This window comes from Sorex araneus, chromosome 1, assembly GCF_027595985.1.
Source record: "Sorex araneus isolate mSorAra2 chromosome 1, mSorAra2.pri, whole genome shotgun sequence".
NCBI classification, from domain to species: Eukaryota; Metazoa; Chordata; class Mammalia; order Eulipotyphla; family Soricidae; genus Sorex; species Sorex araneus.
In genome coordinates this window covers 88,240,258-88,267,965 of record NC_073302.1, presented here as the reverse complement: position 1 = coordinate 88,267,965, position 27,708 = coordinate 88,240,258, and the positions used below count along the sequence as shown (strand labels likewise).

The following is a 27,708-nucleotide window of genomic DNA, read 5'->3' as shown; positions in this document are numbered from 1 at the left end:
AGGCTTGGCACCTGTGTCCGAGGCAGAGCCAGACATGACAGAGCACAGATGACAGGGGCCTTAGCAGCAGCACAGCAGGTAGGGGACAAAGGCCGCCCGGTGGATACTCACTATTTGGTAGAATCAGACAACTGATATTCTCGTCTTCTATCATAGCACTCCTGGATCCCCGGGTCATTCCACAAACTCTTTATTGCATCTACATACGGATTCTCAAAAGCAGACACCTTCTCCACATCAACTTCTCGAACTAACTGCGCATGAGCCTGTTAAGAGACAGAGAACAATAAACAATAGCAGTTTGACTCTTCTGCCCGTCACGGAAAACTGCACACGAGTAAGGCGACACATTTCCTTAGCCAGGTGCTCCAGCCAGCTTATGAAAGTGAAAGTCCAGCCCCGTGTCCTTCCCTCTGGGGAACCCTGGAGTGCTCTGAGGGGACAGAGGGAAACGAGGGGGTTGGCTCCCCTCAGAACAGCGTGGCTGTGTGCCCCATAAGAGCACTGCTGAGGGATGCAGACAGGAAGTGCAATTCACACTGATGTTTAGTTTATTAAAATCAGGTCCCCTACACCCCCCAGGCCCCCTCCCCCTGTATATTATGTTCTGGCAGAAGCGCACCCTGCTCAACTCCTCAGGATGGCATCCGGAGTTTAATTTTAACTAAGATATAAAGTGATGAGGAAGAACAGTTAGTACGGATAATTTGAAAGACAGTAATCACTTATTCCCTCCATTTACACATATCCCAACTTTAAAAATATTGTACCTTAATTATCTGTACTATCAGATTGAGGATCCTAGTCAATATTTTTAAGGAAAAAATGGTTTTCATATTTTCATTACTCATTTTGAGAATAGAGGTAAAGGGATTAATTTATTTTTCCTTAAGACTGAAGGGGCTGGAGAGATAGTATAAGGGGTAGGGCACTTGCCCTGCGTGTAGCAGACCTGGGTTTGATTTCCGGCACCACATATGGTCTCCCAAGCCCTGCCAGAAGTGATCTCTGAGCACAGTGGTGTACCACTTCCCACCTCCACCCGCAAAAAATTTCAAAAAGTCTGAACTAAAAATGCTATATATGTCCGGACAGATAGTACAGCAGATCAGGCTGCCTGCTTTGTGTGTAGCCAATCCAGACTCAATCCCAGGCACCTACTATTGTTCCCAGAGTCCTGCCAGGAGTGATTCCTGAGCACAGGATCAGGAGTAAGCCTTGCATGTACCCGGGTGTGGCCCCAGAATAAATTCAAAACAGAAAATGCTGTATGATCAACCCTCAAATGAAACAGCATCACTCACTGCCTGAAAATCTGAGTCAAGTGCCATAATGTAAAGATAGAGGCAAATTATACACACACATAAATATGCAAATCAACATAACCATTAACGGCACATTTAAGTCGAAGGGCTGGTAAGTGACAAAAGTCTTGATTTTGTACAGAAATATAAACGGCAAACTGGGGTAGTGAATGGCTTACATAATCACATGATAACCTAATTATTAGTTTCAAAGTTAAAAAAACAACAACAGGATTTTGCTTTTTGTTTTCTACTTTGGGGCCACACCCTCCGGTGCTCGAAGTTTTTCTGGTTCAGCATCAGGAGCAGGATGGGGTAGGGTGCTAGAGGTCATGGAAAACAAAGCCAGCTTCCACGGGCAAAATACGCACCAGAGCCCTTCCGGTTACCTTCCTGGCCCTACCCAGGGACTCTGCTCTCCTTGGCTTTGGTTGGGGGCCGCACCTGGCGGAGCTCGGCTGCCCCTCCCGGCCAGTGCTGGGGGCTGCGCCCCACGGTGCTCAGGAGTTGGTGCAGTGCTGAGCCTGGGAATCCCGCCGGCAGATGTCTGCCCCGGTGCTCAGAGTCTTAATCAGCTCGACTCATGCTTGGCCCTGCTAGGCACTGCCTGGACCGTGACCGTAATCTCGACTTAAGTAAGGTGTCACAAAAGCCCCACCGCAGGGCTGGAGAGAGAGTGCAGTGGGGAGGGCATCTGCCTTACATGGAGTGGACCCAGGTTCAATTCCCAGCACCCCATAGAGTCCCTGAAACACCGCCAAGAAAAGTTCCTGAGCGCAGAGCCCAGAGCAACTCCTGAGTACTGCTGAATGTGGCCCACAGCCCAGCAAACCACAACAGAAAGCCCCACAGCTCAGAGCTGACCCAGATGCCGGGAGCCCAGCGGGCACGGGCGAGGCCTGGGCTTCACACCTCATACACTGCTGGGAGCTCCAAGAGTAGCCCCAAGCCACATAGATGGTCCCCAGAACCCAAACCCAAGACGCCCGCTCCCTGACCCCATAGAAACACCCATTCTCACTAAAGCTGCTCTCCAGAGACCCTGAGAAAGCAAGTGTCTGGAGCCGGAGACACGCCCTCCATCCCGGGCTCCAAAGCAGGCCCTCAGTGAGGCCGCTGGCCGTGAAAGATTCTCACAGAAAACTCTGAGGTACTCCCGCCACCTCCTGTCACCAGGGGTTAGCCAGAGACGGGCCACACACTAGCGGCCTCTCCGGCGAATCCCAGGGAACTGCAAATCCTCCCTCTGATGCCGTGTCAAACTCCGTGAGTCAGAAACTCTGAGGATGAGGCCTGGAGGCCAGTTTTAAGACGCGTCCAGAGGACCCTGAGGCCTGCAAAACGCTGAGAACCACAGAAAACACGACATGCCGAGGTCAAGGTGCTGTGACGGTGACTGACTCAGTGCTCTCAGACGACCGGAAACTGCCCAGGAAGACAGCAGCGGCTCTCTGGGCAAAGGAAGCTCGCAAGAGGGGTGGCTGCACCTCTCCAGGAAGCCCAGGAAGGCGTGAAGCAGGCTGGGCCCAGGGGCAGGGTGGTGGGGGCTCAGGAGAGGGGCAGGCATGGCGCTCACTATGGAAGGCAGCTGCTGAGCAGCCCTCAACTGCTGCTTTTGGAATCTAGGTCCCAGTGTGGCCACGGCTCCCAATTTTTCTGGGGAAGCTATAAAGGTCTACGCATCTAAATGGAAAGCGATAGAGCACGCACTGGATGGGGCCGGCTGAGACCTGCCCACCACAGCCCCACCAAGAGCACCGCAACCCACTCAGCCACCCCGCAGGCTCACCCCTGTCCCCGCTCACGAATACTCTGAAGAGACACCAACCTGCGAATAGTGTCCGGTACGGGGGCCTGGGCTGAGAACTCTGGTGCTTTTTTCGAAGTCTGGTGGGAAGCCCCCCAGCCCCCCATACTTCCTGCAGCCCTAGCAGCCATGCCCACCTCCCACCGCTGCTGCCATGCCCACTCTTCTGGACCGTGTGTCCACATAAGCAGCCACACGACACCTCCTAGAGCCACACCCATCTTGATAAGTTCTTAGACAAGGCCCTAACAACCCTGTGATCAGATATAACAATGCTCACATGAATTGATTTTCCGGATCTATTGATTTTCATATCGCAACTCTGTTATCTAAACAATTTAAATGACAAAATTGTAAAAATATATATATTTAAAAAGACTGAAATGTGTACAATAGATACAAACAAAAAAGAGATCTACACAGTTAAATGAAATATCTCTAATTCCCAATGCTGGCCACCCTACAAAAATAAAGCAAATGCCTACCTCATCAATATAAATAAAGATAGACTGGGGGAGGGGGGCAGTTGCTTTTGCTATTTGTTCCAACATTCTTCTCCATTCACCTCCTTACCAGAGGTGACGTGACACACTGCACACAGCCTAGAACACCACGGCTGGTCACTGCTCGGAGGATTTTCCAGCACTGCCCAACCATGAGCCTGTCCACAGGAAGAGCTGTGGCTCTCCCAGAACTGGCCGAAGCCACTAGTGACATAGGTCAGGACACGAGTGACTCTCCCCAGTGAGTCTGGTGCTCTCTCTGCTGCGCTGGCCACACTGTTTGGAAGTTCTACCTCTGTTTTCCAGAAAAGTAAGTTTTCGCCAGAGAAAAGAGTTTTGGCATGCCAGACACTTTTCACTAGCATGACTAAATGTTTATTGGAGCACAATGAGATGCGAGGTGATGTAGCAATCAGAAAATTAGACACAGTTCCTGTGGGGGTAAAGCAGTGAGGGCGGGTCCACAGACCATAGCCAAAGAAAGCAAGGGATTATATGGATGCCACAGGAGAAGAAGCTAGAGAAAACATCTGTATCGCCTCCTACAATGCCTTCATATTGAGGGCACTGAAATAGAACATTCTCAGTAGTTCGGAGTTTTAACTTTCTACCACATGCCCACTCCTCTAAGATGAGACTAACTTTTTATCTTTTTGTTTTTGGGGCCAGGGCTTGCTTCTGAGTCTGGGCTCGGAGATCACTCCTAGCATGCTCCGGGGACCATGTGGGGTGCCAGGGACTGAACCCAGGTTGGCCCAGTGCAGTAAGATGAGACTAATTTCTACTGCCCCAGTTAACTAGTTCCTATAACTTCCTATCATCCATTCCGTTTCTTCTTCAGGCTTTATTTTCTGCCGGGGCTATACACCACATTACCTCGAAAAGGCACTGACTTCTGCTTTCACTCCTCTCAAAGGAACGGGGTCTTGACATTTTTAAAGCCTGGTGTGGTCCTATCTGGCTTGATGGCAATAGTTCTGACCTGGCTCATCCCTGCTCCAGCCGCAGAGGTAGAGATGACTAATTTCTTCAAAGCTGAGCACAGAGCAGACAACAAATGTTTTGTCTGAACTGCAGTGAAGAAACTCCTCTCCGCTGTGCGCCTGACAGTTTCTCGAGGAAGTGGCCCGTGCACTTCCTACTCTCAGCACGAGACCATTCTAAACACAGATCCTCCAAGATGTCCCCAGTGTCTTGCTGAGAGAACTGCACCATGCCATGGAGGGCCAGGCAGAGTTCTGGTCAACTGGCAGATCAACGAGGACTTGTCAGATGAAGGATGAAAGCAGGGAGGGACGAGTGAACAGTGCTGTCTGGAAATCTGCACATAGCACTGGAGCCTGGCCTGACACGGAATAGTGGGTATTTAGCCATCATGCGCTGGAGGAGCTAATTTACCTACTTATCTGTCTACTTCCTGGTTTGCTGACCAGGCCCAGCAGTGCTCGGGGGACCATATGTGGTGCCAGGGATTGAACCAGGGCCACCTGCATATGAGACAAGCACCTTAACCCCTTTACTACCTCTCCAATCCCTGGTTTACCAACTCTTTACATTGTTTCCTTGTCCATAAAATGGTATTAAAGGACCAAATCATCTCAGATTTCATTTAACCATAAATCCAATGCTTACACATATGCTATAAATATGTGTATACACATACATGTGTATAAATATGTGCTATAATACACAGTACCCAAAGGCCTAAGCCCTCCCTCCAGGAACACAGTTGCTTGCGGCCTCTAATGCTTTACAGTTTAATTCCATCCTTGCTGTTCGGGAAAAATGTTACTGAAATATAATCATCCATCATTTGCATTAATGTAAGCTTTCTCCTGAGTCCCACTCAGTTATTTAAAAGGATGAGAGGAACTTAGAAAACATACACTGAATTTTAGACTATATACATGTACCCAAAAGAAAGCCAATCCTCTCTGTTTTTTTTCCTACCAAAACATCCTGGATGTGGAAAGAATATTTTTGTTTTAGAGTAAGAAGATAAATTAGACACTGTTCAACTTGTCCAAATAGGAACCATGAATAGTGGCAAACATCACACACGATGACATGAAATTAAACAATTACTGAGGAAAGGCGCTATGATGAACAGGGAAGTCACTTCACATTGCAGGACAGATGACACGTCACTGCAACGTACAGCCCTTCTGCTTCCAGCACTGCACAGAAGCAGCAACACAGTACTGACCACATCCACAAAGAACACCAATATACTCTGCTTTCTTTTTCAGCTCTGGCTAGCGGACTAACAGACAGCAATATTCACTAGGGGCTTCCAGCAGCGCTGGGGAGTCTCACAGGAACAGCAGGACAAAGCAGAGTATCAGGAAGAGGGAGAGTTCTACACAGAGCCACTAGCCATGTCCCTGAGGTGATTACAAGTGAGTCAGGTGCACCTCAGAGAGGTGCCGGCACTTGCCCAGCTGCCTCAGCAAAGACAGGGTCTGAGTTCCCACCGCCTGTCCACGGGAGCTCAACTCTTCAGAGGGAACTTTTTTTGTTTTGTTTTGTTTTTGGGTCACACCTGGTGATGCACAGGGGCTACTCCTGGCTCTGCACTAAGGAATTACTCCTGGCAGTGCTCGGGGGACCACGTGGGATACTGGGAATCAAACCCGGGTTGGCCATGTGCAAGGCAAACGCCCTACCCGCTGTGCTATCACTCCAGCCCCCAGATGGAATTTAAAAAACATTTGGTCACTCTGGGAGGATTCTTCCAACAGGGCTGCCTCCGGCTGGCAGGCCACGCCTACTCCTAAACTTGGAAGCAGAAAGCCCCGTGGCAACCCCACATCTGCAGGAGCACTTCCACAGGACCGTCCCACCTAGCTTAAGTCACAGCTGCCCCCGAGCAGTGAGGCCACCGCAGTCGGCCACTCCCGCCCGCCCAGGGGCTCACATGCTCTTTCATTCCCTGGGCGCCTACCACCATGTTGGCGTCTGATTCTCTAAATCAGAAATGGCAGATTCTGAACTAAGTCGGAGTGGGGGCCGGGGAGAATCCCAGGCCACTGCAGCTTTGTTCCTCTGCTCAAAGGCAATGGGGGGGTCCAGTGAGGGGCACTGGTGCGGGGGGCTGCCGTGCTACATCACAGCCACCCAGCCCTACTCACCTGTTTCTGCTGGGGTGGGGGCAGGGAGCATACCCGGGACCACTTGAAGAACTCACAGTCAGGGGCAAGGGTACACACTCACAGGCAGAGCCAAATAAGACTGCCAATTATTCACGGGACCAGAGCAACCCTAACGCTAGGATACAGCCTTATACGGAGCCCACATGGGCTTAATCCCCAGCACCCCACATGGCCCTCAAGCCCTAAGCACAGCTGGGTCTGCCCCTCGGAGACAAACTGTTCAAAATAAAAGGGAAATAGCACATAAAACAGAAGCCACGGTGCACAATCGACTAGCTTCTGTGTCTTGAATACAGCAGGCAAGGAAGGTCCAATGGCTCAGATGGGAAGTAACGCTCTGGAGGTCACCCTGGGCGCAGGGTCTGAGCCCTCACACGTGCAAATGCCTCTTGGAATAACAGTTGCTAAGACAATGTGGACAGGAACTGGCACTTCCCAGACCCCCTGACCTCCTCTGACAGTGTCTGCCCGCCTGGGTCACTCTCCCTCTGGCGCCCAACACAGCCGGGCCAGGCCTGAAGGATTCCTGGGTGTGTGACAGAGCAGCAGAGCCACTCTGAGCTGCCGCTGGCCGTGTGCCCAAGCTAGTGACTCACTCCCACGGAACAGCCTCTCCACACTCACGACTCAACGCGGCTGCAGGACCTCGCCCTCGCAAGTGCTCACGGAAGGCGGCGCGTCGTGCGTGTGGGATCTGTCGGTACAAGGGGCTGCCGGTTCCCCCCTGCTGGCCACTCTTGTGCTCTGTCCACCTGGGCACCAGGAGGAGCCAACCTTGCCAGTGAATAATGGGGAGCGAAGATGCACAGGCGCCATGGCTGGCGAGCACCCACGTTTCCGTCTCACACTCTCCTGTCCACCAGCACTCGGCCCCTGTGCGGCAGTGGCCCTGCCCTCTCTGGGAGCGAGAACGACGACGAGGGCCACAGAACCCTCTGCTACCCCAAAATGACCACAGTGTTAATTTGGAAAATGTTTATCTGGAAACAGAGGACGTATTATTAAATAGAATGTTCCAGATAACAAAATACTAGACTGAAAATTTATTACACTGACACACTTTCGGGTTTAACAAATTAATCATTCCATGATGCAATCTGCTCTTCCATGGTTTATTTTTTAAAAATTAGGGGTCACCTCCTGAGGTTAAGGGGGCCTGGGCTATCCCCAGGGACGCTCAGCAGTGCCCCCGGCTGGCCCAGCACGGATGCTTAGTGCTTGGGGACAGTGTTGATGCTGGGAGGGACTGCAGTGCCCAGGGTGGGACTCAGGGACGCCTGTGCCAGACACGAGTTCTACCACTAGAGCCATATTGAGTTTTTGGGGATGGGACTGAGGGGAGGCCACACCCGGCAGTGCTCAGGGTCACTCCTGGCAGGGCTCGGGAGACGGGGGCGCCTGGGGCTTGACCCTGGATCAGCTGTGTGCCAGGGCTCTACCCACTATACTCTCTCTGGCCTGATTCTTATTTTGAATCTCCATTTTGGTGTCTGTCCACGCAATCAATACAATAATTCAGACAACTGCTAGAACTCTCTCACTGTACCTATTCATATCTACATACACGTGTGCCCATATTATCATCTGGGGCTTCCTCCCAGGTACAGGAATAACTGTCATGGCTTATCTTTCTTCAAAGAAATTCAATCTAGCCTAACCACAGCCATGCCTGCCACGCATACCCTCACCTTCTCTACCTGCCCGTCACTTCTCCAGGTGACGCTGGTCTCCTGGCTGACACCTCCAGGACCTTTGTGAAACCAGAAATTGACTCTCTTCCTTCCACCTGGGCCTTCAGCCTACACGCCCAGCCCCATGCAGACCCACGACCACGTCCCAGGCCTCTGCTTGCTCACTTCCCGGGCCCTGTTCACGCCTCACACCCAGAACTCCACTCACTGCTGCTGCTTGTACCCTGAGCCACACAACCACTGATGCATGAGAGTGCTTTTCACTGCACACACTTCAGCAACCTTTACCAGGCGGGAACTAGCAGGAAAGGAACAGAGCAACACTCAGGCTACCCTCAGAGACCCCCGTGGGGGTGAACTGGAGAATCACTCTCTGAGCGCAGCAGACAGAGTGTGGAGGCTTCACAAGACTTCACCGAGCTCAGTGAGCGGAGGCTAACAGGTGGCTACCAGTACCAACCAGCGCTAGCCCTCTCAGACAATGGCTGCAGACACTGTGACAGTGATTAACGGCTCAAAGAAACCACGGTACTATTCGTAAAACAGAGGGATGTGCAAGAGAAGAAATGAGAAAATGACAGTCAGAAGTAACAGAACTAAAGAGTTTGGCTGGTGAAATTAAGAAAACTCAATAGAAGGCCTCCGCAGCAGAGTAACAGCAGCTGAGGGAAAAAAAACAGTGAGCACCAATATGAGACACAGGAACCTCTAGGAAACATCGGAAGATGGGGGAAGCCTGAGAAATTCACCAGAACACCAGAGAACTACGTAGAGGATGAGTTCAAAAGGACGAGTATCAAGTCTCTGGGGAACAGGGAGGGGGACTTGCCAAAAAAAAATCAAGAACGAAAAAACAAAAAACATAGAGCTGGAGAGACTGTAGGTTTGATTCCTGGAACTCCATGGCCCCAAGAGCCCACCAGGACTGGCCCTTGAATACAGGGCCAGCAGTAACCCCTGAGGTCTGCAGTGCATGGTCCCCAAACATAACAAAACTAACAAATACAACAACAATAAAAATCACTAATCAAACAAACTGCATTTAAGAATTTCTTAGAGCGAGCGTGTGCACTCAGATAAAGAGGCCCAAAGGGTCCCAGCAAAAATACAGACCCACGATAAAAAACCCAAACAAAACAAAAAACCCTGGGACGAACTAATCAGAATGAAAGAAGCCGAAGACTGAGAACACTGAATGCAGCAAGATCAGAGGAACTCAGATCTAGGGGAACTCCCGTCAGATTCACAGCAGATCTATCAAATCACTCTACAAGCCAGAAGAGAGCAGTGGAACAGAGCAAAGCTAAAAAAAAAAAAACACCTTAGTGAAATGATTACTCGATCCAGCTAGATCATCACGATCATTCAGGTCTAAAGGATCGATACCAAATTTGATGGATACAAGATAGCTTAGGAAGTTCACAGCCCAGGACACCAGATTTTTGAGATGCATTAAAAGAGTATTTTTGAAAGACAAGTTACATAGGTGTTTTGGGTCACACCCAGCAATGCTCAGGGGTTGCTTCTGGCTCTGCACTCAGGAATTACTCCTGGGAGAGGCGTACCTGGCAATGCTCTGAGATTGCTTCTGGTTCTGCATTCAGGAATCACTCCTGGCATTGCTCAGGGGACCATACTGGACATTGGGGATTGAACCTGGGTTGGCAGCATGCAAAAGTAAGTTTTATGACTGTATTACCTGGCCCTTGTATCTACTGTCCTTGGGTGTCAGCCTCACGGGAGATGCATGCCAAAAGTAGATAATGGACCAAACATGATGACCTCTCAGCGTCTGTGTTGCAAGCCATAATGCCCAAAAGTAGAGAGAGTACGGGGAATATTGTCTGCCATGAAGGCAGGGGGAGGGTGAAAAAGGGGGGGGGTATACCCGGGTTATTGGTGGTGGGGAATGTGCAATGGTGGAGGGATGGGTGTTTGATCATTGTGAGACTGTAAGCCAAACATGAAAGCTTGTAACTATCTCACGCTGATTCAATAATTTTTTTTAAAAAATTAAAAAAAAAGAGATCTGAGTGCTTCTGGTTCTCATGTAAATAAAGACTGTTAATGTTCCTCAAAAAAGAAAAAAGACTGTATTACCTCTCTGGCTCCACAAATAACAGTTTCTTTCAGAATAATTTAGGCAAAGTCACAGTAGTAATAAAAATATTAAAATAGGAATTCTTCTGCAGACATGCACATTTTACAAAATTCAGAGTAATTAGTTATGCCAGGTATGGAACAGGCACTTTCAAAGATTATTTGAGAAACTTCAATCACTTGGGTGTTTATTTGAAAACTGGGTCCTATAGTCAAAGTCTGTTAAATATGGAAAACAATACTCAGGAAAAGTCCAGCAAATGTCTGCAATGCAGATTGAACCTTCTTAACCTGTGGCATAAGGAACCCAAGAGTGGGGAGGGGGCTAGTGTCACACACAACTCCTAATCTTTTTCACCATGGCTGCCTTCCCCCTCAGATCAGCCCAGGGAATTGCTGGCCTCAAGTACCACATCTGGAAAATTACTGACCCTAGAGCGAGAAATCCAGCAACCACTGGGGAGTGATTTTCACAAACAAATCAACTGGCTGGTCTGAGTCTCCCCCACCCTGGCCCGCAAATAAAGCACACCATCTTCATTTCTGAGATCCCATTTGCCGGTGGCTCATTTCCTGAGATTACATCTTAGGAAACAAACAAACAAACATAATCATCTTAGCCATTTGCCTTGCCTGTGCCCCTACAATCTTATTAACCACAAATACACTGCTGCTGGTTTTGGCTTTTGCTTTGTTTGACAACAGGAAAAATGGAGAAATTCTCCTGTTCAACTTGGTTTGACTTTCAAAGTCCCAAACCTTGCTCCTTCATGAAGAGGCCCAGATGCTCCAAGGAGGTTCAATGTCGGGGGAGAGAATCTTTCTGGGATAGTTAGCGTGACTCATGACCAGCTAGAGGCTCAGAAACTGCTCAGGAGAACTGAGAACTCACGACTCTGGGCCTCACGATCTTTTTTCAAGTCAAGAAGTTTCTAGAGTAACTGTTTGGATTCCCCTATTAGCTGTGAGAACGAAAAGCTGTTCCAACACAAAAATAAAAAAAGAAGTGAGAGTAACGGCAACTACTTGTACTGTGGGACAAAGTAAAGGATTACAAGTGAGTGGAAGGAGGAAAGGAAAGAGAATCCACACACCACTAGGCATTTTGTGGGGTGCAAAACATAAGTACATAATTTTGGGGGTGGGGTGGCTCAGGAGACGTGGATTGGAGGGCAGAGTTAGAGAAGATCTTCTGGCCATTATCAGCCAACTAGGCTCAAGGCAAGGGCCCAAGAACACAGTGTTTCTGGCCCCTGCAATGATGGGGAGCACCAGGCTTCCCCAGAGACGCCCGGGGCCCTCTCGGGCCACACCCAGCATAGCTCAACGGGCCCTGCAGTGACAGGGGTCAAACAGAGAATAATCTAAGGCAAGTGCCTTATCCCATGTGCTCTATCTCTCTGGCCCCAAATCTTATGCCACCACCACCACCCTCTGAATTCAGAAGATCACAGATAAGAATCAACCCCAGAGGTCCTCACTCATCTGCATATGGCGAGAGACCAAACAGGAAACAGACAGCACCGAGCAGTGGCTGCCCCTTGGCTCTGGATTACCAAAATTCTGGGGAGGCAGGGTTGGGGGGACGGAGGTCTGGATGAGGTGACACTGACAGTGGAGGAGGGGGTAGCGCTCTGGGGGTTGGGGGGTGACTTAGCCAGCTAGACTCAGCACAGTTGCAAAAACGTGGCCTGAATTGTCCTCATAATACATTCATACGTATAGAACCTAAAATACCACTTTTCCTTGCCTCGCGCATAGCTCACCTGGGTTCAATCCCCGGCACCCTAGATGGCCCCCTGAGCCCATCAGCTGGAGCCAGGACTAACCACAGAGCACGCTGACTGTGGTCCCCAAACCCAAGCCCAAAAGATCTCTCTAGAGGCTGAAATAACTAATAAATTCAGAACAAATCCTATTACATAGGGTTATTCTCAATCATTTTTCAGATGCAAATATGTTAAGTATTTCCATTCATATTCTTCCACAAATACTTTTAGACCATGAAACATGATCGTCAGATTACCAAAATTTGTATGTAACCAAGACTTATGTAAACCATAGCGGAGTGGCAAGCATGTTATTTTTTGATACGCTTTGTTTTTATTTTACTTTGGGATCACACCTGGCTTTGTTCAGGGCTTCCTCCTGGCTCTCTACTCAGGGGTCATTCCTATTAGTGTCTGGGGGAGAGAATTGGGTTCGGCTGCATGCAAGGCAAACACACATCCTTGGACTATTCTCTCCAGCCACTGAAAAGCTTTTATTCTTTTTTTTTTTATTGAATCACTGTGAGATGCAGTTACAAAGCTGTCATGTTTGAGTTTCAGTCATACAATGATCGAATACCCATCCCTCCACCAGTGCACTTTCTCCACCACCAATGTCTGCAGTATCCAACCCCATGCCACCCCTCCCCCTGCCTCTATGGTGGACAGTTTCCCCCATACTCTCTCTCTACCTTTGGGTATTATGGTTTGCAATACAGATACTGAGAGCCATCACGTTTGGTCCTTTATCTATTTTCAGAACACATTTCCATCCCTCCAACCATCATTGACTTAGTGATCCCTTCTCTATTCCGGCTGTCTTCTCCCCCAGCTCCTGAGGCAGGCAGGCTTCCAACCATGGAGCAATCTTCCTGGCCCTTGTCTCTACTTGTCCTTGGGTGTCAGTCTCATAATATATTCCACAAGTGAGTGCAATCCTTCTATGCCTGTCCCTCTCTTTCTGACTCATTTCACTTAGCATGATACTCTCCATGACCATCCACTTATAAGCAAATTTTATGACTTCATCTGAAAAGCCTTTTTAATAAATGTCGTTCAATGGCACCATGTTCCAACAAGAAACGGTTTAATGGAATTGTCACAGAAATATTTTTTATTCTCTACCAATTTTTTGTGAAGTAGGATAGATTTTATTGAAATCTATTTATTTAGAAAGATGTGAGGGGAAAGGGAAGAGTGTGTATTCAAGAGAGAACACAGGTTTCTCCAGAGTGAATACAGACTCGAAAAGAAACAGAAACGAGCAAAATCACTTACACAGGAAATGAAGATAATGACAATGATATCATTTATGTAGAATGAACTTCTACAAACTTCAACTTAACCCCATGAATTAAGGTGGGCGGTGGGGTAGGAAGTAAAATCACCAACTATTTGCAAGTACTCTGACATGATTAACATCAGTAGTGGAAGTACTTTGTTGCTGCTGGGGTGATTTTTTTTTGTACATGCATGAGAAAATTTATAATTAAAATGAGCTACCATATAACTTGGAAGAAAAGTTGCCTGATCGACATGAAAAGTCATCGTTCCAAAGTGACATAAAATTGCAGCCGCTCGTGCCAACGGATCAGCTTGGCGCATCATCCCTGCAAATGAATGCCAACTCTTAATGAGAGACGAATGCCTCTTCAGCAGAACTATGTGATTTGATTTCTGTGTGGTTGCTGCTATCACTGTGGCTACGATGGTGGAAATGCTGGATGCTAAAGAGTGACAAGTAATGAATGACCTTCTTGAGCTACAACAGCTCTCTGGCAATTTCCTGTTGGCCCAGGCCCCCACCCCCAAAGGTTGGGGGTCTGATTGGCCCCCTGGGAACGAGGATCTCAAAGCCTGGGTCTGGCTTCTGGTTTGGCTCATAACCACCGGAAGAAGGCGGGGCACATCATACCCTCCTTCGACCTTCCCAGAGACTGAGGATGGGCTGAACCTGGTCCTGCGGTCTGAGTTCACGCCACACTAGCAATCAACGGCCACACACTGTCTGCACTGGGGCAGGGCTGGGAAGAGTCAGCTGAGGGCTATAGTGAGAAATCTCCACTGCTCCAGCAACTTCTCAAAGCACAAGGTGACAGCCTGTCAGCTTCATCCTGGTTTTACTGCAGCTACTAACAAGGATGTTTGTTTAGAAAATAAGATTTGACAACAAGTGCTAAATTGGAATGCTAGGACAAAGGTGCTGGCCACCAGAGTCCTGGGCAGAGTGGGACTTAAGCTCGGTCTACGCATGGGGAGACGTGGGCAGGGAGGGTCCAGCAACCCAGAAGAGAGGTGGCCATCTTCAGACCGCACTGCCTGTGGGGTATGTTCTCAGTCTGATCCAGTTTCTAACGAGTAGTCAACATCTGAAATAGCGAGCTTTCCCATCAGACAAACAGGACCAGCTTCTCCTGATGAGCAGAAAGTTACAGCCACTCCGTCCCCACATTCCATGAGAACAAGAGGTTTATGGGCCAAACAGGCTATCATCAACTACTGTCAACAACAATGTAAGAGCGCGTGACTCTTTCTTGAAGTGAAGAATACGGTCCATGTTCTGTAGCACCCTAAACTGTTCAAAGAACAGAGCTCAGTGCATAAGTAGTTTGACATGACACACCATTGCCTACATCCAATGCCTAACAGGTCTGGAGAGGGAGAGGAGAGGGAGAGTGAGGAGGGGAGGAATGGGGGGGGGGGCGGGAGAGGGAAGAGAGGATCTTGACCAGAAAGCTATAAAAATGGTCCTAGAGTCAGTCAGATCCAGTGGTGTAATTTTCTGTTCCTTTTATGCAAAATGCTTGTATTTCACCAAACTCTCTCTCTCTCTCTCTCTCTCTCTCTCTCTCTCTTTCTCTCTCTCTCTCTCCCTCTCCTTCTCCCTCTCTCTCTCCCCCCTCTCCTCCTCCTTCCCTATCCAATGTTTCCCATGCATAACAGCACAGATCCACAGTTACACTGAACTTTGAGTTCTACTGTTACGTGTTCCAACGCACTCAGTTCTGACCAAGGGGAACAAGACGTGTGCTGGGCGCCCAGGGTTATCAGGAGTTAGCTCTGCTGGGTTTTTGGGGGCCGTCATTACCATGAGGGTATAATACACAGTGTGGCATAATGCCTGTGGCTCCTGGGCATTGTGTGTGTTGGGGGTGTGTTGAGGTCATTTTGGGGTATGGTAGGGGTGAAACCCTGACTTCCCATTTGCCACCATCTGCTTGTACTGGAAGCACCCCACTGCTCAGCTTCTTTACCTCCTAGCTGGCTATGAATCAGAATCCCAATCATGACATAGCAGAGTGTGGGGCCAAGAGAGGGGAGAGTGGGTAGGGTGCTGGCTTTGATGCTGCCAACCTGCCGAGATTCCCAGCTTTCCACATGGTCCCTGAGCACTGTCAGAGCGATTCCTGAGTGTGAAGCCAGGAGTAACCACTGAGCACTGCCAGTGTGATCCCAAAACATAAACAAAATCCCAAAACAAACCAAAAACCTCAACAGTGTGTAACAAATACACATTTATGGTTCAGTTTAGAGAGACAATACTCCGTCTGTCTTTCAAGTACAATTCAAAGGGAATGGATTTTCATATCCTGTGAAACCACTCTTCCCCTTTTTTTTCTTTACATTTGTGTGTGTATGTATGTGTGTGTGTGTATGTGTACGTGTGCTGAGGTCATTTGGGGGGTATGATAGGGATGATGCTCAGCTTTTGGTAAAATGTTCCAAATACTGCAAAATAAATCATTTTTTTCCTACCAACATGCTATCAGTTTTAATTCTTAGGGAAATGCTATTTTAATTCTTAAATTATAAATACTACATACATATATCATTGTATGTTAATATATAATACCTTAATATTGTATATTAGTTATAAAATTATTACATAATTAACATACACTAATTAGTGACCACTGGTGATGATTTTACAGTTATAATAGTTTTTCAAGTACAAGTATGTTTAGTTTAACTCAACAAAGGAAAACCCAAATACACTGCATTCATCTCAACACACCCTGAAAACAGGCAAAGATCACAACAGGACTAATTGTGACACTCTTCTAACACTCCCAAATAGAGAGAGGAAGAATTTATCAGATCATCATCAGATGTTCTCCTTCCCTGAAATGCCAATGAGCTTCACACAAGAAGCTCAAGTGACCTGTGATGTTGTAGGGGCATGAATAAAATGAGACCAAGTCTACCTTTATACAACTAAAAAGGTTCTCCAAATTTTTTTTTTTTTTTTTGCTTTTTGGGTCACACCTGGCAATGCACAAGAGTTACCTCCTGGCTTTGCACTCAGGAGTTACTCCTGGCAGTGCTCAGGGGACCATATGGGATGCTGGGAATCGAACCTGGGTCGGCCGCGTGCAAGGCAAACGCCCTACCCGCTGTGCTATTGCTCCAGCCCCAAAGGTTCTCCAAATTGCAATGCTTTTTCAGGAAGATGAAAAAAGAAATAATGTGTATCACCCCTTTTAGGTGTACTTAGCTACAAACCTATTTTTGGTTTGCTTTCATATAAGCTGCTATATTTAACTCATATGAGCTTTTATTTATTAGCCTTTTTTATTGGGCCATCTGAATCATGGTCCATCTCTGCTAGCATTTTACTATCGCTTCAAGGAACTTACTTAGAAAGGGACCCACAGAGGAAGCCAACATGCTGCTCACCTGTCTGGGCTCTGGGACGGTGCAGGGAAACCACGTTCTTCCCTGTACAGCTTTCCTGTACCCCTACACTGAGTGTAAAACTCCTACACCTCACTTTGTGGGTAGCAGGAAATAATCATTTTAGGGCCTCAAGATCTTTCATTAAAACAATCTCTTGCTAGAACAATGCGTGAAAAGAGGATATTAATTTGTTTTCACAGCAAAATCACAAGAATGAGGGCAGAGACAACACAAAGAAGGGACGGTGGAGAGTGTGTGCACGAGAATAAGGTTAAAAATAATAAAGACAGAAATTTTGGAATAATTTATCTGGGTTAATTAGTATTCTAAGAAAAGGCTCTTTTCATTTCAATAATATCAGATTTGAGAGGATAACTTACACAGGGATCTTTTTAAAAATTAAAATGCTAAAAAAACACTTAAGCAAGAAAAACTTCAAGCAGTAAGTTAAAGGCTTTAAGCACAAACAGTCTGAAATATGGGGCCAGGAAATATGACACAGAAATATGACATTTAAAAAGGTAACCGGATGGGGCTGGAGCGGTAGCACAGCGGGTAGGGCGTTTGCCTCGCACGCGGCCAACACGGGTTCGATTCCCAGCATCCCATATGGTCCCCTGCGCACCGCCAGGGGTGATTCCTGAGTGCAGAGCCAGGAGTAACCCCTGTGCATCGCCAGGTGTGACCCAAAAAGCAAAAAAAAAAAGGTAACCGGAGGGGGACCAGAGATTTAGTACAGCAGGTCGGATGCTTGCGTTGCAGGAGGCTCACCGGTTTGACCCCCGGCACCCGCATTATTCCCTGAGTCACAGCAAGAGTGTCCCTGAGTGCAGAGCCAGTGAGTCCTGAGCACTACAGAGTGTAGGCCAAAACCAGAAATAAATAACTCAAGTTTTTTTAAAAAAAAAATCAGAAACCAAGAAAAGGAATGGTCAACAGCCAGTGAAACCAACCCGTTGCACAAGGCCACATCACTGAGGATGCAAACCTTGGGGCTGTGGAGGGGGAAGGCACTATTATCAAAAGGTAAAAATATCAATTACATTTTTTTAAATAAATGCAAAAATAAATTCCATTAAAAAAAAAGGTAAGAGAAAGGGAATTAGGCCAGGAATACAATTCAGAGATAATTTCCTTACAATGTATATGGCTTTGGCGCAATCCTGGCATCACCAATCACTGATAACGAGGAAATCTTTAGTGACAGATACCTAATTTGTCACTAATGATTTACAGCCCCCACCAGAAAGCCCACCTACAGATCTGCTGAAGAAAGGGCCTGTGTTTGGCTTCACGACTTCGAAGAATCCTGTGCATCCACACACATGAGCCTTTCCTAGGCGTTCTCCCTGCCCGGGTCCCGGGAAGGGCCTTTGCACGGCACTCTGTGCGCTCTGTGTGTGGCAGTGTCTCCGGGGCAGGTCGCACGCCTGACCCTTCTATTTCAGCAGGGCGCTTGGGCAGTGCAGTACAGATTTCCCGGATGAAACAATCTTCCATGCTGAGTGCAGCTGTCCCTCAGGGTCAGAGGATGAAGGACTGAGAGTGGGCAGAGGAAGCAGCACCGCGGGAGGCCGTGGGGCCCTCCTGCCCAGCCTCTGAGCCTCAGCCGCTCCTGCAGTGGTTCTGTGACCGACGATGGCTGGAGGGCCTATTCTGACGGGTCTGCACTCCGAGAGCTCCGGGAGGTGGGGGTGCTGGAGAGACAGCACAGCGGGGAGGGCGTCTGCCTTGCACCACACCCCAGAGCAAGGAGTGACCCCTAAGCACTGCCGGGTGTGGCCCCAAACCCAAACCCAAACGCCCTGGGACAGTCTGGGCCTGACCACAAAGAGCCTGATGCCCGCCCTTTCTTGCCAGCCCTGCCACCAGCCTCTCAGCCGTCGGCCGCAGAGAGGTTGGGCATGTTCCAGCACAGTGCCTGGCTGACAGGGGTCACGCCCCACCCCCCGCCCCCCAGCTCAGGACAGGGACAACTTTGTACTTGTATATCTCATGATGATTCTATTTAAAAAAAAATCCCAGCCTGTGACAGATACAATTATACAGTTTTCATGGATTAAATAAGCAAAACATAAAAAGCAAACTATGGTGATGTCTTAGGGGGTTCCTGGAATACAATCATCATTATTTTCACTTCGTTTGGGGTGGGAGTCACACCTTGTGGTGCTCCGGGCTTACTTCGGGCTCTATGCTTAGCGGTCACTCCTGGCAGTGCTCTGGGGATAATGCACAGCTGAAGATCAGACCAGGTCAGCTCCACCATCGGAGCACCTCACCTGTGGACTCTTACGCCAGCCCCTGCGGTTGCTGTTTCCATACCCCAATTCAATTCAAAACAAGCTTGAGGTGGCATATGTACCAAACAGAAAGGATGGTAGACTCTATGGATACAATGACTTAAATAAATCAGTTCGAAGAAAATCAAACAAATAAATAAATGCAGGCCTGCGCACCTCCACCCTAAAAGAGTTGTCAGGGACAACTGGCCATGTTTTGTGAATCCTCTTAATGGACAGTCCAAGAAAACGCTGAGACTAGTCTGAAGAGGGGGGATCTGAGAACGCAGTCCCTCCCCCGCACAGGAAGGACCGACCATACCCTGCGCCTGACAGGAAGGCAGAAAGAGCCCCGCCATCAGCCATCACTGCCTCGGGGGCAGATACTGGTGGTAGCATCCTTGGCGGTATGACAGTGGCCATGGACAGGCCCTGCAGGGAGAGGGAAGGCCCTGGAGGGGCGTCCACTCCCTTCTGCACCTCCAGCTCATAGACACAGGCCCGGGAACGGCACAGTCCCTACCACCTCAGAGATAACGGTCCTGTCAGGAGCTGCTCACAAGAAGGGGGAACAGGCCCAAAGAAGTTGACGAGTGATGGAATGGCAGGCGCAGGGCACTGACTGCGTGGAGATGAGCCGTCATTTTCTTTCACAAAATGACAGGGGTCCTGAGTCACCACGGGGGCCAGGAGCAGCTGATGCCGCTGTCCCCTACGAACCGGTGCTGGCACAGAAAGGAACACATGGCCAGAGGGTATGTGACAAGCAGGAAGAAAACTGCTAAGGAGTGTGGTGGAAAGGGCAGGCACAGAGCCGGGAGTAAGCCCGAACACCCCCACCCCGCAGAAAAACCCTAAATCAACAAATATGAAACTTACTAAGACAAAAATCTTGTCTCTATGTCTCCTCTATGTCCCCAAGTACTACCCACGTATAAGTCTTCTACATGCCTTACTAAAACCATTTTTTGTCCTCTACTTGCTATTCATAATAAAGATGAATGGAAAGCAACTTTTTTTAAATAAAGATGGAAAAGCAACTTTTTTTTTTCATTTTTCCTTAAACACCGGCACCCAATAAGGAAAGTTTGCAGTAGTCACTAAGTTACTCGGGCTGGAAGTTTTCGGACAGCAGGTACTAACTCCGCCACCCTGGACACTCCCTGAGGTGCTGGGTGGGGGGAATGGCCGACATGGAGCATGTGGAAGGAACAGGGCGGGAGAGGTCTGGAGTCCAGAGAGAGAGAGAGTGAGAATTAAGTCCCCCGGGGAGGGAGGGGCACAGCACCCCAGTCCTTAGGGAAGTGTGCCTGGCACTCAGGAGCGCCCTGGTGGCCGCGTGAGACAGGGCAGGAGTCTGGCTGGCCCAAGCAGCTCCCTGGCGAGGCCCCGGAGGCACTGGGAACCAGGAGAACCGACAGTCCAAGGGAGGAACCCGGAGGGAGGAGGGAAGCCCAGGCTGCCCTCCAGACCGTGGCTCCCGGCTGCTGCCTGCTCCATCAGCACTTCCCTGCCGGCCTTGGGACAGGCAGCAGCACCACCGCCCCTAACGCTCTGGGGAAGTCAAGGCTGCTGGGAGTCCTTCGCTCAACCAGGCCAAGGAGCTCGAGCAGCGCGGTCACTGGGTGCATTTCTGCGCAGGGCTCTGACCCCCCGAGCCCCCCATGCTTCAGGAAACATGAAGCTGCGGGAAGGACAGGCGCTGGTCACGCCCCTGCACCCACCAGCTCACCAGCCTCCTGTTCTGTCTCCAAGGAGCTTGGACGGCACCAGCCACAGAAGCACAGGCTCGGGACTGCGTGTCCTGGCTGCCCCCTCCAGACTGTGCCTCTCTCCCTCTCTCCCGCGGGCGGTGGCTCCCTGAGACGCTGAGCTCCAGGAGTCTGGCTCGAATTTGGTTGAGAAGTAGAGAGGTGAGCTACAGAGGGTCAGGACTACCCACTTTAGGCTCATGACAATTCCTCAGGGTGTGTGATAAAAATTCCACCACACAACTCTTTCTCTCCTTTCTCCTCTCCCTCCCCCCCCCCACACTGTTCTTGAAAAGACCAATGTATATCGTAGGCTTGTAGTTTAGTGTCTACTTGTTTAGGTGCCCTAGAAAAGAAGAATTGGGAATGAAGACATTTTCCTGAGAATCTTCCTACAGAAGTCCTATTTCCTTAGGACATAGGCAATAAATCCATCTCTCACCGGCTTCCCACCCCTACATACACACACACACACATTCACACACACACATCCCTTTGCACTGTGCATCCTACTACAAAACAAGAAATAAATTCTATACTTGCAACTCTTCCTATAGGAATAGGATCTCTACAGAAAGAAGCTGATTCAATGGTTCAAGTATGAAACTTGGCTATTAGATAAAAAGTATTTCCTTCCAATATCTAGGCAAAAACCACTTCCAAAATTCCTACGGTCTGATAAAATGAAAACCACATGGAAAAATCTGTTGTTCAGTGTTTTTTCCCCCACAGAGAAGAATATTTTTAAACAAGCAATAAGCCATCAAGAATATGGGTACTAGATACCAATTAATAGTACTGTTCTTTAAAAATTATCGACATGATTCTGGCTGTATCAAACAGTAAAGAAGCACTAAGAGTTGTGCAATAAAGAATCAGGGTTACAGTACAAATACACACTTGTACTTAGTAAAATCAGGAGAGCGTTTTGACGGTTTCTGCTCAGCCTATAAAGCACTACAGTAACTTTAAAGGCTGGTGCTTAGTCTAAATTCATTTTTCCACTTACTTTGCCATTAGCAAACTTCTTAAGGGGCACTGGTCACTGGGAGATTAATCACAACACATATTTAGAACTATTACTATATAGCCATAAATCTATACACATACATACTATACTCGTGTGTGTATGTGTGTGTGTGTGTGTGTGCGCGCGTGTATGTGTGCATATATCTGTTTTGCCAGAGTTCGAATAACCCAGGCATGCAAGACAGCACTTTCCCCCTGAGCTTTATCCCTGGCTGGGGTACTCTGCCTTTTTCAAATTCACTTGTTTAATGTCTGTGATTCTTCGCAGATGATTTCATGCCTTCAGGCCAAATGCAATTGCAATTTTGCGGTTTGCGGTACAGAATTTCTAATACATTATGACTTCACCTTTTCTTTTCCCCCAACCATGGAGCTCTCCATCATTAACCACACATGATGTCTTTAATGTCTCACACCCCTCAACGCTGGCAGATTTTTAAAGGAAAACTGCAAACCTTCCTCAGAGAACAGAGCCTGGCCCACATTTGTTCAACTACCCTGATGGCCTTGGGTTTCTGCTGGAAACGCCAAGAGGTCAAGATGCTGCCTAGCCGTGCACAGTGGGTAGAGACTGCAGACATTCGGAAGGACGGAGGCCTTGGGATAGATAAAACTGCGCCCCCGCACCCCCAAATGCCTTTAAAAGAGGGGAGAGGCCTCACGAGGGAGCTGTGAATAGTGAAAAGCTACTGAGTTTTAAGAGAATGACACAGCAAGTTCTGCCATGGTACTGGTTACTGAGTCCGAGTCTTCACTCCAAACAACCAAGCAAACACATTACAGGTGATGCAGTGCTGCTCTCGGTTGTAAAGGAAAGCCCCTGCTTCTCTCCCTGCCCCTCCACCGATCAAATAGCTACTTGTTTTAACACACCTCGTGATGTAAACGGCTACTGAAAAAATGTTGTCAAGGACTAGGAAAAATGTGCAGCTTTTATTAGTGCCATTTAGAGCCTAAGGAGAGAGCAATGTCTGCTAGCACAAAATCAGATATAACTACATGCAAATGACTACCTCTGAGCACTTGTCTGCTGGGTAAGTCTAAGTACCTAGAGTCTGCGTTGCTCTTTCCAGCACCCAGGAAGCACAGCACTGTCTCCGGCTCTCTTTAGGGGAGGAGAGGGTAACTGTCAAACAACTTGCTCAAGTGAGTGCTGTACAAGTGTCACCCCAGGAAGGCCGCCTCTACCACTGAGGTACTGCAAATGTCAACTGTCTGCGCAGAGAGAGACTCAGGATACGTAAATCTAGGTTACTGGCACAGAGGGAGTGTTTCCAAAGGAGACTGCAAACTTTATTTTCTAGCAAGATGATTTTAATACGCCGAGAAAAAGGGAAACAAATCAGAATATGCAGTCTTAGAAACTACGGCCAAATCAGCCAGCCCTGCAGCTGTATCTGGGAAACATGTGCTTGGAACAAACATAGCCGGAGCTCTGGCACGGAAGCCATTAGGTGAAGTAAATTAATTCTGCATAATATTTGTCCTGTAATTTTTTTCTAGCCCCCCTCATTTCATAATAAGTGGCTAGACCCCCTCCCCGCCCACAGCCGCTGCCCCATTGCCATCTGTCATAGCTCCCTCTTCTAATTCTTGAGAAAATCCAATATACTTCCAGATGTCTACTGACTACTCAACCTGGTCAAGTTTTGAAAGTTGCAAGAACAAGAGAATAAGTGGTAGGATTTTTCTTCTCTATTGCTAACTTTAGGGCTGGAGCTACAGCGCAGCAGGTAGGGTGTTTGCCTTGCACAAGGCCAACCCGGGTTCGATTCCTCCGTCCCTCTCGGAGAGCCCGGCAAGCTACCGAGAGTATCCCACCCACACGGCAAAGCCTGGCAAGCTCCCCATGGTATATTCAATATGCCAAAACCAGTAACAAGAAGTCTCACAATGGAGACGCTGCTGGTGCCTGCTCGAGCATACCGATGAACAACGGACGACAGTGCTACTGCGAACTTTCATACCAGCAAACATGAATTTGGAGACAGGATTAGAGAGTGAGTAGACAGGTAAGTCATCTGCCTTGCTTGCGACTAACTGCAGTTTGATCCCTGGTACCACATCTGGTCCCCTGAGCACCACTGGGTATGACCCTTGAGCAGAGATCCTGGAATAAGCCCCAAGCACTGCTAGGGGAGGCCCCATCATAACAACAAATATTGTTGCAGGACAGGAATATCAAGCCAGGCTCAGTAACAATCACACTGGGCTTCCGTCACCTCCACAGCAATTACCTAGGAGGGATGGTAGCAAGATTGACCACAACAAGAAAGGCTTATCAACAAAGGTTCTTAATAGGCAGAAGGGAGAGACTATGGCGTGAGTGACTCTTGAAACAGTGCACACAAAACCCAAAGATGTTTAGGTTCATCTTGTTCACTAACACAAAGGCATATCTTATGTAAAACATTAAGATGCTTGGGGCTGGAGCGATAGCACAGCAGGTAGGGCATTTGCCTTGCACGCAGCTGACCCGGGTTCGATTCCCAGCATCCCATATGGTTCCCTGAGCACCGCCAGGGGTAATTCATGAGTGCAGAGCCAGCAGTGACTCCTGTACACTGCTGGGTGTGACCCAAAAAGAAAAAAAAATTAAGATGCTTAAATTTTGCATAAAACATTAATCTGTTTTACATTACATTAATTCTGCGCTAAGAACAGCAAACCCCATCTCTATTAGTCCTGCAACTAAAATCGTGGAACTTATTTGTACAGACATATGAATATTATTCATGTTGATTATGTAAGAATACTACTGTAACATCGCAACTAAAAGGCCGATGAGGAAGGAGCAGGAGATAAAGGCTCTTCTGGTCTGTGGTTTGTAAGCTCTGTGCTCAAGAGTGACTCCTGGCGAAGCTCTGGGACCATATGTGGTGCCAAGTTTCAAACCAAAGACAAGCAGGGCAAGTGCTGTAACCCCTATACTATCCCTGCAGCTCCCACAATGTTTCGAGTTATTAGAAGGTAAACAGATGAGGCCAGAGCCCTAGAACACTTGCCTTGTATGGACCCGACCCAGGATGGAGTCCTTGTATCAGGTATGGTTTCCCGTTTCCCAGTCTATCAGAAGCGATCCCCAGGCAACGACCCAGAAGTAAGCCCTGAACACCACTAGGTGTGGATCCAAGACAAATAAACAAACAAAAGCAAACAGATGAGGCATACTGAATGTACAGTTTCAAAAAAAGAATGACTTCAAAATTACTTGAATAATCTTCCACTGTTCATTACCGCATGATCAAAGCCTGAAATTCAGTGACTTTTTTCAATGTCTCCATTATGACTTCTTAATTCAAGTGACCTTGAGTTAAATAGTTAAGTACATAATATGAACATGGCAAGAAGAAATAAAATAAATCAGACTTTTCCCCAGTTCACCAGATGCTGCTGGCTGCTACTCCTTGGGGTTATTGTTTTTGGAGAGAGGGTTTCGTAGGTTCCTGGAGCCCAGGGACCACTCCTAGCAATATTCAGCCTGGTATTATGAACCAGGTGACTAGGTGCTCAAACAGTGTCGAATGGGGGGTGGGGAGCAGGCACACAGTGCCAGCACCAAACTCCAGGCCTGGCACCTCAGAGCTGGTGTTGCATCCCTGGTGTGACCTTTGAAAGTTACCCCTTTTTATGAGTCATTTAAGGGTATATCTGATGAGACTGGGCACATTCAGGGTAGTATGGTCACAGGATACTGGGAAAACTGGACAGCTACATGCAAATAATGAACTCTGACCTCTGTCTAACACCAGGCACAAAAGTTAGATCAAGATGAATTAAAAACCTCACTATCAGACCTGAATCCATAAGGAAGTATGGATAGAGGAAAATGTGGGCAGAATTCTCCATGACATTGAAGCTAAAGGCATCTTTAAAGATGAAACTCACTGATCAAGCAAGGAGAAGCAGAGATAAACAAATGGGATTACATTAAGCTAAGACACTTCTGCACTTCAGAAGAAACAGTGACCACGATACAGAGACAGCCCATGGAATGGGAAAACTTACTTACCCAATACCCATTAGATAGGGGTTAATATCCAAGATATACAAGGCACTGATAGAACTTTGCAGCACTGTAGCACTGTAGCACTGCTGTCCCACTGCTCATCAATTTGCTCAAGCGGGCACCATGCCAAAATCAGTAACAACAAGTCTCACAAGTCTGGTAGAACTTTACCAGAAAAAAAATCCAAGCCCATCAAAAAATGGGGAGAAGAAGTGAGTAGAAGCTTCCTCAAAGAAGAGACAAATGGCCAAAAGGCAGATGAAGATTGCTCTACATTGCTCATCATCAGGGAGATGCAATGAATTATCACCTAACACCACAGAGACCAGCAACATCCAAAAGAACAAGAGCAGGGGGCTGGAGTGATAGCACAGCGGGTAGGGCATTTGCCTTGCTGACCCAGGTTCGATTCCCAGCATCCTATATTGTTCCCTGAGCACCACCAGGGGTAATTCCTGAGTGCAGAGCCCTGTGCATTGCCGGCTGTGACCCAAGAGAAAAAAAAAAAAAAGGAAAAACAAGAACAACCAGTACTGATGTGGATGTGGGGAGAAAGCGACTCTCATTGCTGGTTGAGATGTCAACCGGTCCAGTATTTTTGGGAAAAAATATGGGCATTCTGCAAAAAAACTGAAAATTAAGCTTCCCTCTGACCCAGCAATACCGCTTCTGGGAATATACACCTGGGGTGCAAAAACACGTAGTAGAAATGACATCTGCACTTGTATGTTCATGCAGCATTATACACAACAGCCAGAATCTGGAAACGACCCTAGAGCTGAAAAACAGGTGACTAGATAAAGAAACAATGACACATCTACACCATGGAATGAATACTAAGCAGCCACCAGTATAAATGAAGTCATGAAATTTGCTTTATAGATGGATGGACATGGAGAGTATCATGCTGAGTGAAATGAGTCAGAGGAGAGGGAGAGACACGGAATGATTGCACTCATTTGTGGGATATTAAAAAACAATGTATGAGACTATTACCCAAGAATGGTAAGAAGACTGACTAGTCCTGGATGTTTGCCACAAGTTAGGGGAAAGAGGGTAGTTAGGACAGAAAAGGGACCATTATGCAATAGGACAGAGAAGGGACAACTATGCAATAGTTAGAAACAGTCACTCAGGACAAAAACTGAGTGCTGAAGGTAGGTAGAGAGACAAACATGATAACCTGATAACATGTATTGCAAACCATAATGCCCAAAGGGGGGAGGGGGAGGGAGAGAGAGAGGGAGAGAGAGACCTATCTGCCATAGAGGTAGACTGAGAGAGAGGTGATGGCAGGAGGGAGACTGGGGACCTTGGTGTGATATGTACAGTGGTGAAAGAACAGGTGTTGGAACATGACTGAAACCCAATCATGAAAATATTTATTTTAATTTTATTAAATCACCATGAGATACACACTTGGCTTCTCCGGCATGCGCTGCCCTGGCCCTGACTACGTCTGTCCGGAAGAGCAGAGGGACCCCCTTCCTGTGGCAAAACCCAAGACAGGCTTCGGGGGCTGCCCAGAAGCATGGGCCTGAGCATGGGCCTGTTTCAAGCGCAACTATCTCCCTCCATGGCGAGTCTAAAACCCAAATATCACGCACACAGCCGGGGCCGGAGAGCTGGCGGGTACA

At 48.0% G+C, this 27,708-nt stretch overlaps 1 protein-coding gene across 1 annotated transcript in view; it reads right to left on the bottom strand.

Annotated features, from left to right (window-relative positions):
• LOC101557809 (guanine nucleotide-binding protein G(q) subunit alpha) overlaps positions 1-27,708 on the bottom strand; it is a 255,180-nt gene that overhangs the window by 67,983 nt on the left and 159,489 nt on the right. Inside the window, exon 3 of the mRNA XM_055124190.1 lies at positions 112-266. Within this exon, the coding sequence (XP_054980165.1) occupies positions 112-266 (155 nt within the window). The remainder of the gene's footprint in view (positions 1-111; positions 267-27,708) is intronic.